General features: G+C 37.2%; 3 protein-coding genes and 1 long non-coding RNA gene across 5 annotated transcripts; 2 read left to right on the plus strand and 2 right to left on the minus strand.

Annotated features, from left to right (window-relative positions):
- The first annotated feature begins 62 nt into the window (after nucleotides 1-62).
- Nucleotides 63-1,905, plus strand: LOC111478696. The gene is made up of 3 exons (XR_002717538.1): nucleotides 63-927; nucleotides 1,265-1,374; nucleotides 1,474-1,905. It is a non-coding gene; the product is annotated as an uncharacterized LOC111478696 (long non-coding RNA).
- A 119-nt stretch (nucleotides 1,906-2,024) lies between these two features.
- Nucleotides 2,025-6,154, minus strand: LOC111478691 (calcium-dependent protein kinase 2-like). Its single transcript, XM_023123094.1, has 8 exons — nucleotides 5,003-6,154; nucleotides 4,210-4,353; nucleotides 3,977-4,129; nucleotides 3,731-3,846; nucleotides 2,997-3,164; nucleotides 2,786-2,913; nucleotides 2,574-2,673; nucleotides 2,025-2,493 (listed from the first exon to the last, which is right to left on the minus strand). The coding sequence occupies exons 1-8, from the start codon at nucleotides 5,772-5,774 to the stop codon at nucleotides 2,419-2,421; spliced, it is 1,656 nt and encodes a 551-aa protein (XP_022978862.1). The 5' UTR covers nucleotides 5,775-6,154; the 3' UTR covers nucleotides 2,025-2,418.
- Nucleotides 6,155-7,593: 1,439 nt separating this feature from the next.
- LOC111478012 lies at nucleotides 7,594-8,834 on the minus strand. Of its 2 annotated transcripts, XR_002717384.1 has the most exons (2): nucleotides 7,873-8,834; nucleotides 7,594-7,630 (listed from the first exon to the last, which is right to left on the minus strand). XR_002717384.1 is itself a non-coding variant. In XM_023122062.1 (1 exon), the coding sequence occupies exon 1, from the start codon at nucleotides 8,670-8,672 to the stop codon at nucleotides 8,052-8,054; it is 621 nt and encodes a 206-aa protein (XP_022977830.1). In that variant the 5' UTR covers nucleotides 8,673-8,834; the 3' UTR covers nucleotides 7,763-8,051. The 2 variants fall into 2 exon arrangements, 1 of the variants encoding a protein (XP_022977830.1); XM_023122062.1 differs by lacking the exon at nucleotides 7,594-7,630 and having other exon boundaries at nucleotides 7,763-8,834.
- Nucleotides 8,835-12,485: 3,651 nt separating this feature from the next.
- LOC111477681 lies at nucleotides 12,486-12,860 on the plus strand. Its single transcript, XM_023121562.1, has one exon. It carries the CDS (start codon nucleotides 12,486-12,488, stop codon nucleotides 12,858-12,860), a length of 375 nt encoding a protein of 124 aa, XP_022977330.1.
- Nucleotides 12,861-13,219: the final 359 nt, after the last annotated feature.

Here is a 13,219-nt window from a genome sequence, read left to right on the forward strand (position 1 = left end):
TTGATCGTTGCAGATTGCTGGTGATCAAACATTTGGAGGTGGGCTCCATTACACTCCGCTCTGGTGGCGCATGATCCTTGTACATTCGTATTTGACTGCGGATGGTATATGCGGCTACGCGACTCTAATTCGTCCAAGTTTGATTTGTCCGTTATCCCAGAACCACAGCCCCCCGCCCAGAAAGGGAGACGAAAAGGGTAAACGGAATGGGCTTCCGTCGGCCCATGTTTGAGTGAATATACAGGCCATCGGCCCAATTCAATGGCGAACCAGTTTCATTCCTTCTATCTGTATCTCACGCCGTTTCCCGCTCCTTCGTTTCCGGTTGGGATTTCGGGGAGGCTTTTGAAAGCAGCAAAGAGAATAGAATTTGAGAAGAGGAAAACTGCGACTATGGCGTCACTGGGCTCAACTGACACCAAAATCACCCAAGGGAAGCTTGGATACTCTCAACAGCCATCCGTCTTACTTCACCACAAGTTCCTGCACTAGGCGGAACATTCCTTTAGACATGTTCATGTCACATGTAAGGTGTATTGTTTCTAGTCCAAGTAGTATTAGTATTTGAATCATTGGCACGATCATCAGAAGCATGCTGTTGTTATAGTTTATCTGTTGAACGGATCAACATTGCTGGGGAACCCATCGCGAAGCTTTTTATTTGGGACGACCTTTAGTGAGCCAATGATAATTAGGCTGCATCCATTGATATCCTCAGGTTATTTTAGGGCATTCTGGAAACACAGAAAAGCTTGCGACTCATCCAATTGAAGAGTTTGAGAAGGAAAATCCAATCCACAAGAACAAAAGGCAGGTGCTCTGTATTGGGTTTTACTAGTTGAAAGAAAGGACGCAAAATTAGTGAAAGGGTTTTTAAAGAGGTTTGGAATTGGATGGCTGGATCTGGTAGAAAGGTTTGTTCACGAGGTAATGGAACACATATTTTCTTTTTCCGTTGTTACTGTGCTCATAGATTATTGACATAGAGAACACATTAAGGCTTTTTCAATAAATTATGGCAAACACTGGTTCGAAATTCTTGTGCATTCTCAACTTTGGTGCCTATTTATGTAATCTAACTAAGACATTGAATTGAAATATGGCATTGACTGATCAGGGCTAAAGCAAAGCTGTCAAAGTTTGTGAGTGTAATAGTTTATTAACGATATCTTATTAACGTAGACTGCCATTTCTTGCTTCTATTCAATATGAGTGTATTACTTTTCTTACTTTTTCTCACTCAATGCTGAAATTGAATATGCAGAAATGAAGGTGGGACATTACATGTGCACGTTAATGTGAAGGACTCGGAAGGAGAACCGTGGACTAAACACCTTCTACACTCGACAACTGATAATATTGCAGAATCTGAAGGTCTCTTCTTTCTCACTTCCCTTTTCTCCAAGTTGGGATATTGTGAATACAAATATCGTCTGATCTGATCCTGACCTGACTTGGATGATTTCCATTCAGGTCATAGTTGAGATATTTGAGTAGAACACGTCGAGAGTAAAATGGTCTTCTCCCCACATTTGTCATTTGTTGCGGATGTTCAATGCAAAAGGATTCAACAGAACAGTTGTGGAATCTGCTTCCTACATGAATCTAGAGTTCAAAACCCCAAAAAGCTGCACCAAAGGTCCTGATCGCCTTGATATAAATATGAAAGGGGGGATTTATATTTAGTGTTCGTCGTTGGCATTATAATTCATGCGAAATGAGAACTGTTCTTTCTGCTCAATGTTGGAGTTTTATGGAATCGTTGATATTTTAACAACAAAATCATAAAATGGGGTAGACGGTAGAATCATCCATAAACAGAGTGGCTTCTTGTTTATGTGATATTACTGTGTGCATTTTGATAATGCAAGCGCATTACATCAAAGAACACATTTTTTAAAGAACCCATGATGAAGGATGCAATAAAAAATTATTCCAATTTTCCTAATTATTTCTGAGTTCTGCCATTTATTTTACACATCATTGATTCACTGCAAAATTCGAAATTGGATTTGATTCTAATGTTCTGTTGAAACTACTTTTGAAGAATATCTTAAGAAATTGATCAGATCAGACAGTTCCTGTTCTTTCAATCTTATTCCAACAGATACTGATTTCTTCTAATGGAATGAGACTTCTAAACATAGTTCAACAAACAAACAGAACTGGAAATGGCAAGAACGGAAACTATTAGCTTGCTCTTGCAGGATTCTTCGGTTGAGTAACAGCTAAAAGAGAAAAAGACAGGCTACATATACATACAACTTACCTCTATTTCTCAGGGAAGTACTGATCTCAAGCTAAGGCAGCAAAAGAAAGAGAAGAAACCGACAACTATTTTGACGTCTAAATTTAAGAGGTTCTGGCAATCCGTCAGATCCACCGACCGCTTTGAAGTTTGAATTTGCTAATAAGAAATTAAAAGAGCTTTCCTGGTTGCGTTGTTCCACTTCTCATCATTGCGCAGAATTCCTGGTAGTTGATTCTACCATCCTGCCATGCAAAGAACAGTGCGTTGAAAATCAACAGACCCACACAAGAAAAGCTTATCTTTTAAAACTTCAACAACTTACATTATCTGTGTCAACCTCAGAGATAATTTCCCTGATGCTGGCTTCATCACCCATGCCATAATCCTTCATGGCAGCCTCCAGCTCGTCTTTTGTAATGTATCTGTTATCAGACCAATAGCTCGGTAATATGATGCTATTTACGTATTTCAAGTCAGTGTAAACCATTGAATTACAGATTTGGATTAAGGAGGATCAGAAAGTTCCTGACTTACCCACTACTATCCTTGTCGAAAAACTGAAATGCTTTGTATAAGTGTTCATCTCTTTCTAGTCTGTGCCTATGCATTGTTGCAGAGATAAATTCAATGTAGTCGATCGATCCGTTTCCATCCACGTCGGCCTGAAAAGTTTGAACCTTGCTATGAGAGAGTTCTTAAGCAAAAACCAATTAAAAGAATTGGAGATAAGTGTTTATTTACTTACAGCTTCCATTAGTTGCTTCACTTCAGCCTCTGAGAGCCGTGAACCAAGACGAGCTAAGCCAGTCTTCAGTTCTTCATAGGTGATTGTGCCACTATTGTCAGTATCTATGTTTGCGAACATGGCTTTAAGGCCCTTGATTTCTTCTTCAGATAAGTTTTCCGCAATGACCTAAGATGCATATCAGTGAGGCTCAAATGTAAGAATTGAGAGTTGCATGAACGACAAAACGTTCCCATAGGAGGTAAAGAAACAAGGCCTCCTTACGAGAAAAATATGAACAGACACACACACATCAAATAAAACATGTAGTCGCAGAAACTTCACAAGTTGAACAGACATTACGATGGTGAGATTCCATGTCGATTGGAGAGGAGAATGAATCATTCTTTATAAAGGATGTAGAAACTCTCCCTAATAGACGTATTTTAAAAACCTAAGGAAAAGTCCAAAGAGGACGATATCTACCGGTGGTGGACTTGGGCTGATCACAGTCATATATGTGAAAATGAAGCAGCTATGCTATTAAACTACTTAATTTGCTTAGGATACTAACATCATCGTCATCCTTGGCTCCACAGAGACGGACAACATATACATCAAATATCTTTATGTTCTCAATGTGCACAAAATAAATGCAGTGTGGTGTGCATCAATTGTGTTCATGCAGTCCTAGAAAGCAAGACAACATTTCCTCTACGAACCCGAGTCCTGATTGCAGTGTATTAATTAATTACCTTCAAAGCAAGCTTCTTAAGCTTATTCATTGCTCTGAATTGCTTCATTCTAGCCAGAACGGCGTTATCTATTGGCTTGTCTGATGCTTCTCCACCTTCTCTGATCCATGGATGTTCTAGATGAAGACACAACTAATAACATTAGCCTAGATAAATGGCAGCAGCATTGCAGAAAAACCAAGAGGAGAGCCAAATGTGAAACCAAAAACCTTTCTTAAACACATATATCAAAGGATTGGTTGATACCTAGAACTTGTGAAGGAGTAATCCTCTTCCTCGGATCCTGTGTCAGCATTTTCCTCACCAGATCTTTAGCACTTTCGGATATGGTCGGCCACGGTGCACTAACAAAATCGATGTCTCCTTGCAGTATGGCATCAAATATTCCTTTCTCATTTTCTGCCATTTCAAATTGAGAGAGGCAATTCAACACATTTTCATCTCGTAGTTTTAGAAACTGAAACTGTAATAGAATTTACCTGCCCAAAATGGAGGCACACCACTGAGAAGGATGTACAAAATAACTCCAGCACTCCAAACATCAATTTCCTTCCCATAATTTCGCCTCAACACTTCAGGAGCAACATAGTACGCACTACCAACTATATCACGATACACTTTACCTGAGATTACATCCAAAATACATTCATTAGCGGTTAAGCACAAGGATCATCTGCGTTCATCATACAGTTTTCATTTCTTCAAGTGAGATAAGAGAGTAAGATATTAAAAGTATCAGCAACAACAGGTTAGGTTTGATTACGGGACAGCTCAGTTTTAATAGAAGCTTCATCGCATACAAAATCGTTATGAATGATGGAAAAATGGGCGGGAAATAGAATGAAATTCACAATCTGGGTCCATTAAGAGATGCCAAACTAATGATTTTGGCTGGCTATACATCTATGATCAAAGTATCAACCAAATTCTACAAAATTGTAAACAGAATCCCAAACTTTAATCATCATTATCTAGATTATCTATATTGCCTAAAATGCACGGGGATTTGATTAACTTTTTAAGTTTTGAAACTTGTTCAATGAGAAGAAGAAATTGCTGAAATGTAGTGATAACCAAAATTCTCATGCGACATGGAGTTCAGTTCAGCCATGGTGGCATCGGAATAATCTCACTACTTAACATGTGAATGACCTGCATTTACTTCCACATACGAAAAAGTAAGTATATTCTCCGCAAGTAGAAAAGGTTTTAAGTTTTTTGTTCAGAAACTAAATCAAATGCAGGAGGGGAAAAGAAAACAAAAAGATGAACCTTCTTCAATGAAAACAGACAGTCCAAAATCAGTAGCCTTCAACATTGCTCCCTCTTTCTTGCTAGACAACAAGAAATTTTCAGGCTTCAGATCACGGTGCATAACCCCCATGAAATGGCATATTTGAACAACATTCACAATAGCACGACAAATTTCAGCAGCAGCCTTCTCAGAATATTGGCCCTGCGCAATAATTCTATCAAAAAGCTCCCCACCAGCACAAAGTTCCATCACCAGATGAACCGAATACCTATCCTCATAAGCACCTTTGAACTCAACAATGTTTGGTTGTCCAGAAAGATGCTGGAGAATCAGAATTTCCCTCTTCATATCATCCTTATCATTCTTACTAATAAGCTTCCGTTTGAGTATAGACTTGCAGGCGTAAGTTTGGCCAGTGGAATTCTCAGTGCATAAATAGGTAATACCAAATTGACCTCTACCCAGTTCTTTTCCAAGAGTGTAGTATTTTTTAATATCATCATAGGGCCTACCCAGAATGGTTTCTGGATGATGTTGCGCTGTTCTAGGAGTAGCAACCGCAGGCTTTGAGAAAGCGGAAGCTGACGGTGGATGCTCCGCTGTTGGAGGCGGCTGAGGCTGATTTCTATTAGATGGGATTTGGGTTTGAGGGGCTGTTGCCTTCTGGGTCGGGACAGTAGACTGAGGTTGGTAAGATTGATATGGACCTCTAGTTGCAATCCCTGTCGCCGAATCAAACCCATTAAGACCTGATGTTGGAGGCTTTTGCGTGCTGCTACAGCAACCCATAATCTACTCAGAAAGTGTCAATGTGGAGAGGGATGAGAGGGATATTTTCAGTAAAAGAACTGTAAACCCAAATGGGGATTGGATTTCTGGGAATGCTGAAGAACAAATCCGCCGCCCAAGTCGTATCCAGGTTGGAGAACAAAGGGATTTTACGCGTTGGAGGGAAGAAGAACACGAAAAGGTTACCTCTAAATTTGGATTTTGTGAGACGAAAGAGGAATGGAAGTTCAAGCGTATGAAAGCAAAACCCAAAGATATCAAAGCTTGGTGAAAATTGCTTGGTAACAAGGCCAACCAGTGGTCACCGTGTTCGTCACTGAACTTTAAAAGCTGGTTTTAGTCAACTCAACAAAGGCGGTTCTTGTTCTTGAGAATTGCATTGGAAGCTGCATTTTTTTTTTTTTTTTAAGTTAATTTTAACACTCAACTTTTAATTATTTTTTCCTTTGACAAAGTCTCACCTTTAAATTTCATCCATTAAATCCATAACGTTTTTGTATGAATAACTGTTGGCATTTGGATTTAAAGTGGACCAAAATGTATTTTTGTGGCCAGGAAAAGCAACACATTTTTATTATTATAAAAATTTATACAAAATACATCACTCTCTTACAACTGTGAAAAAATAAGTTACAGAAAGTGAATCTTTTATTGTAAAAATTATACAAACTGCGATGGTAATTAAACAAAAAAAAAAGTTCCTAAAAAATAAATGTTTCAAGTTGTTTAAAAAAATAATATACATATTAGCAAAAATGAACGTTTAATGCCACTTATATATATATATATATATATTATTATATTGATTTTGTTGATCGTAAAAGAGTAAATAGATAATTATTTATTTTAGGTTATGAGATATCAATTATACAAATGATGATGCATGTAATAACTAAAAAACCCTAACAAAAGTTGTTGATATATAATATTGTGTTAATTTCATATGTATAATTCAAAATTATATGATAATTTCTACTATGATTAAAAATTCCTTGCAATATGTTCCATCTAATCTTGATCTTATATTTAAGATCATTTTAAAAAATTTAGTCAAAGGGTATCTTATTTTATTTGCTATTAATAATTTTATTCTAATAAAAATTAAAATTAATTTATTATGTTATTTCATTTAAACCTGGTAAAAAATAGGAATAAATTGTTTTATGTAATTTGCTAAAGGTTGGAATGAAATTAATTGGGAATCTTTATGAACGTTAATCACATTCCTTTTCGAATCTCACATCAATATCATTCTCAATCTTTATTCAATTGGCCTACATACAACCTTTTTAAATTTACTATCTTATCTACAAATAAGTTCCTAAGCATATTTTTTAGAATTATTTTACATTTTTTATCGAAATTAATTTTTATAAAATGAAAAAAAAAAAATTACACAATTCTTCACCTTAACTTATGGAAATTGCAAACTCACTTTCTTACGCTCAAGCAACCTACATCAATAATTTCCTCTTTCAAATAAAGAAAAAAAAAACAATTAAAAACAAGCTTTTGCATTGAATGTGAATTGACACGTGTAAAATGAGAATTAATAATTGAGCTGGGTCCAAATTCATCATAAAAGATCCGCATTTTTCGCTCCTTGTATCCCGGCCCATATACACCTTTTTAACTGGACTGCAACTAGCCACGGCCCAATTTTGATTAACGTCCCTCCGATTTTGTAGGTCCAAAAAATCAGAATATTTTGAGAATTGGAGGAGGGGATAATGCATCACCCAGAAAGAGAACAACCCTTTTTTTAGGGTTTGAACAGTGGATAACCCGACCCGACCCGACCCGACCCAATGTTGATGATGAAAGGGTTTCCACCCTACTGCAGCTTCAATTTGGATCTTTTCACAAAGAACCCTCATTTAAAAATAAAAAAACCAATCCTAATTGTATATAGCCGTTGACAAAAAATTTAATTTGTGGAAAGGAGACCCTGTACTCAAATTGGGAGAATTATAACATAACAAACCGAGTGAAAAGAGATGGGTTGATTTTCAAATTCCATTCCGGCCACCGGTCGGGCAGTTCTTGAATTAGATTTTTTTTTTATATATATATATAATAATAATAATAATAATCATACTTGGAAATCTGGGAGGATGAGTTGCCACCGGGTTTACCCGATTAACCGAGTCAACTGCGATCCAAGGAAAAAAAGGAATTCATCCCATTTTCACAATATTAATTAATCCTTGGTTGATCTTCAATTCTGGAATTAATAGTCATGAATCTCGCTCCTAATGACGATTTGATTTTTTAATTTTAGCCATCGAAACCGGTCTGTCTCCAAACCGCGTCCCGGACCCGTCTCATGTCCCGGCCCTTCAGGGTCCGTCCGACACCGACGAAACCCGAAGTGGCGTTCTTTTTTCGACTTCTGGCCAAGTACTCATGTGGCGGAACGATCTCCGAATCCGGGTCATCCAACGGCTCGTCCAACTCGTGTAGCGAATCCACCGAGTCTACTCGGAGAATCTTGCTCCAATCCGGCACGTTCACGGGCGCTGACATAGCCATCTGCCGCCCTCGTGGAGACGCCACCGTGTCGTGCCCCGGAAACCGATGCACGATTCTCGCCGATGCCTTCCTTTCCGGATCTTCAAATGCCAACGACAACCCTCCTACGTGTAGCTCACGAGGAACCCCACTCCCCGTCCTCACCGGAATCTCTCCGTGACTATTTCTCCCTCCGCCAACGCAGGGCAACGAATTCTCTTCGCCGAAATCCTCCCGGTCCGTCTCCAAGCGATCCGGCATCGGCCAAACATCCTCTTCGCCCAGTTCCGACGAGTCTGTCTCGGTGTTGCCTTGGCTATGACTGTAGCTATAGCTACCGAGTAATCGCTCGCTCTGACTCGTCGTCAATTTCCGACCTTTAGCCATTATTGAAATAAATTTCCCCGGAAGGAAAAATACCTCTCTGTTAAACAGTGAGTATACTATCCTATTGCAATACTCCCCCTCTTACACTGGGTCTCCAATTGGATAAAAATATAAAAGGGGGGTCCAAAAAAAGATTAACAACACATGGGCAGGGATTGGAAGGCGAATGTGTTGTATATATAACAAACTTTATTTCTCGCATTTCATGTGAATTTGGGTTCATTTTATTTGCATTTCTCTCGAGTCCAAGCTTCAATCAGATGCATGGTAAGAAATGGGGATAGAAGACGACAAGACAGCCACGAAACCGATAATATTTCCCTACTGATAATTAACTCTTAAATTAAATGGACTTGTCCTACGTTCCAAGCTCTGTTCAAGGCGCCTGCTGTCATTCTCTGTGCTTTTTTTTTTTTTTTTTTTCACCATTCTCTGTGCTTTTTTGTTGCAAAGCGGCAACATTAATTGTGTTTTGTTACTAATTAATTTGCTTAATTGTGTATGTCATCACCCAGAAGTCATTTAATCAGATTGATTTTCTCCCGTCCGATCATGGGCAAACACCAAGTTCATTAAATCATATAAAATATTTGGTCGCAGGATTATTACCCAACTTTATCACTTTAAATCACATTTACGGCGCCTGTCCGGAAAAAACAACCCTAGTTTGACTAAACCTAATACTGATGAGTCGGGGTCCACCATCCACGTGTACATGAAGCCAGACTTATCTAACTGGTTGCTCATCCTCTCAGCGAACACCGCGTGTATGGCTTCAAATACCCAATCATACCGCTGGCACACGTGTCAAGGATTGAATGGATGTATCAACAAATGACATTGATAACACATCGATTAGTGATTTAAAAGAGCTAATTAACTAAAAATTAAGGGGTGGGGTTCGCGATGATGCGCACATTGGACGGCTCATAGAAGGACAATGGGACCCACCACAAACGTGGGGTACTATGACTGCCAGTACTTGGCCCTGTATCAAACCCGTATTTACCCTTTAAATTTGATCTCCTGCATTAATGGGTATTTATTAAGAGAAATTAAAATTGAATTGTCATAAAACCATATTATATAAGGTGGAAGGAAGAAAATATTAAATGTTGCAACATAGAGAAGTACTTAAATAGAGTATTATGATGACTGGGGCGATAATGGCAGTATCTGATCTAAGTTGGAAGCAGGCGAGGCTTTTTCAATGGTATTATGCGTATTGAAAATTGGATCCGATGATTTTAGGGTTCTAAAATAATGGGGGTTTGATTTGTTTAATCCACTTGCTTACAGCTTCAGCAATGATTGCAGTGCGAGTGGAATCATAGGGGAATTATTTAATTATGGATGTGTGTAAACTTAGGGAAGAATCATTTTATGAGATTTGCTGTAGCTTATTAACATGCCTACGTTTTTTATTCTCTTTCCCTCTCACTCTTAACTACGCTAAAGTTTCCGAGGCTTTGTCGTTTTATTAAAGCCTATAAGGACTATAGGTTTATAGGCCTAGATCTTGATATTATTTAATATTTTTTTTATTATATAGTTTTGGGCCTTGGGTAACTTTTACTCATGATAAAATGTGAACATTTTCTGTCTTAAACTTACAACAAATGGGTTTGCCATCCACAATTCATTATCTTCTTCCTCTCGTATTATGTCTTTGCATGACTCATCTTGGGCCACTCTCCTTGTATTACACTCATTACACTATCCATCATTATAGTTTTATGTTTTTTATTTCCAACTACACCAATCAACTCAAGTTTTATGTTTTTTCATACGCTATGATATCACATACATAAAAATTATCTTAAAATATGTGCAACTTGTTGCTTTAGTCCACGAAGCTGATAGGTTGGGTAATTTTCAGCCCTCACTCTCTTTCCTAAACACAAGAAATACTCTATGGGTATGTTTTTTTTAGGAAATAAAGATATATGCTTTAAATGGGTTTTTGAGTGGTCACTTTCCTCGGACATTTTAATCATTATGTTTCTTTAACCCTTTAATTAATTTAGTCACTTTCGTTGAAATCACATCGTTTGGTCCAATTTTTAATTTGGTAGGCCAAATGCTACTCCCACTTCCATAATTTTAACTTATCCTATACTCACATGTCTTCCATGATCCATTACTTAATTATACCATTCACTATTTTTTCAATTATTTGATCATTTTATTAAACTATACCTTTAGCTCATTAAACTAAATCTTCTAAAAATTACAACTTGGTTATTTACAGTCGAATTTTATTTATATCAAATTACATTCGATGTGCGTATGAAATTAAAATATTCGTCATTAGATGGAAATAAAAATATTTTTTTTAATGCAGTTTGATGGAAGTATGTAGCGGTGAAACTAGGTTGGATTTGTTTTGCGGAAAGCAGACCGACGGACCGACCGATCCGGTTCAGTTCCATAAAACATACCCTCCGGTCGGCACCTAAATTTCCGTGTAATGGAGCTGACAGAGGTCGGCGGCGAGCTTTCTGGCCTGAAATTTACCTTGTTTACAGCCTCGAGATCCATGCCTGACCTCCAACTTCCACCGCAACAGAGGAGGCATCGGAACCACGAAGTTTGGGCACCGGCCGCCGGGACTGCATGAAAACTTGGCCGTCCGGCAACGAGACGACATTGGAGAGTTTTTGGTGGCCATCATATCAGAGAATTCTCAAAAGGCTCCAATCATTAGAACTTTTTTTTAGCTCATGAACGAAAACAAGCAGACAGGATAATATCATTCCCAAAGAGTACATAATTTTTTGAAAAATTGCATTTATTTTCATTCTTAATTAACAAAAACTATATTTTCAGAATTTAAAGCTAAATTATATTATTCAAGTAAATATAGTTAATACGTTGATTTTAGAAGAAAGGTTTGGGGTGCAATCTTAGCTCACCAGAAATTAAATCTTAAAATATTATTGAAACCACAAGAAACCCACCAAGAAATGTCTAATATTCACCAATCTTTACCCTACACGCCTTCACCTAACATCTTCCCATTATTTAATCTTCCCTTAATTTTAACACAATTATTCACTCCATTACGTCACCCAAAATTTCAACCAAGTTCACCTAAATACCCTTGCATTCATTCACTTCAAATCGTGTTAAACTGCATGTTTTATGCCGCTACGTGCAAGAAAAATATATGATATTTGTTACATGCATCCATATACCATCTCATCCCTATACCGTATAATTTTTTTTTCTTAAAATTAACATTTTTTTGTTATTTTACTATTAGACTCTTTAGCTTATAAACATATTAAGTCTACAACATCTTTAATTCTATTTCATTATTTCGTAAATTTGTACTATTTATTAATAAACGGTAGAGACTCAATAATTAAAGAAATGAAGAGAAAGTAAATAACCCAACTTGAATAAATGATGGGACACCCATCAAATAAAAATCTGTTAAATTATGTTATATTATATAACATGAAATTTCTATTTATTTATTTGGATAGTAGATAAATACTATTATTATTATAGCTTCTTAGCGAGACATAAAATAACAGCCGTTATATAATTTAGGGTGGTTAGATTAGGGAGATGGTCAATTACAAAAAACAAATTGATTGTGGCCGTTGAGATCATCATATATCTGCAGGTCCCACAGCTGCAAAACTTCCAAATCGGAGTTTGGTCAGCTACCAGCTCCATTTATTGACACGTGTACAGACTTTACAATAACTTTATTTACAATGTCGGATCTTATTGAATTTCTGCCTTCAATTTTAAATACAAATATCGCCCAGGAGACTATACGAATTAAATTCCGACCAAAATATGGGTAACTGTTGCAGAGGTCAATCCTCCACCCCGGTGGTGTCGGGCGGTGATCGGAGGGCTCAGCCGCCGAAGAACCTCCGTCAGAGAAGGCATGGAGCTGGTTCTTGTTCTACTACGATCAAGGGTTCAAAAGAGGGTAATCTGAGAGAGTTGAAAATAAGGATGACGAAAAAGGAGCTAAAGGAATTGATTGGATGGTTGAACATGGCGGACTCCAGTTTTGAACAAGTTATGGCTCGTCTTGTGAACGTTATTAGCGATCAAAATGGTGACGATAGTGAAGAAGATGATGAGAATATTGGGCAGATGGTGAAATTGCGTCAGCAACGTTCATGGAGGCCTTCTCTGCAGAGCATTCCTGAGATAATCTGAAGTATGTATATGTAGAGTAAAGAAATTGACTTTTTAATTTCTTTATTCTTATTTCATTATATTTGGAAAAATAATGTTGGTTTTGTTTGTTTAATTATTATGACGTAGGAAGGGCATGAATTGAACGGATTGTAATGTGCCATTTACCCGACATTAATGTTTTTAATTAGCTGCTAGCTTAGAATTAAGTTTATTAGAAGCAAATGTATTGGCATAAGGTTAATAATCTAATGCCAAGCTAAAAAAAAAAAAAAAAAAAACTACCCTTAAAATTTACCCTTATTTTACTACTAAATAAACCATAATTTAATGACAAAGCTTCATCCAATAATCTGAATCATTATATGGTTGAAAAGTTT

The sequence above is a fragment of the Cucurbita maxima genome, unplaced genomic scaffold (genome assembly GCF_002738345.1).
Source record: "Cucurbita maxima cultivar Rimu unplaced genomic scaffold, Cmax_1.0 Cma_Scf00004, whole genome shotgun sequence".
In the NCBI taxonomy this organism is placed as follows: domain Eukaryota; kingdom Viridiplantae; phylum Streptophyta; class Magnoliopsida; order Cucurbitales; family Cucurbitaceae; genus Cucurbita; species Cucurbita maxima.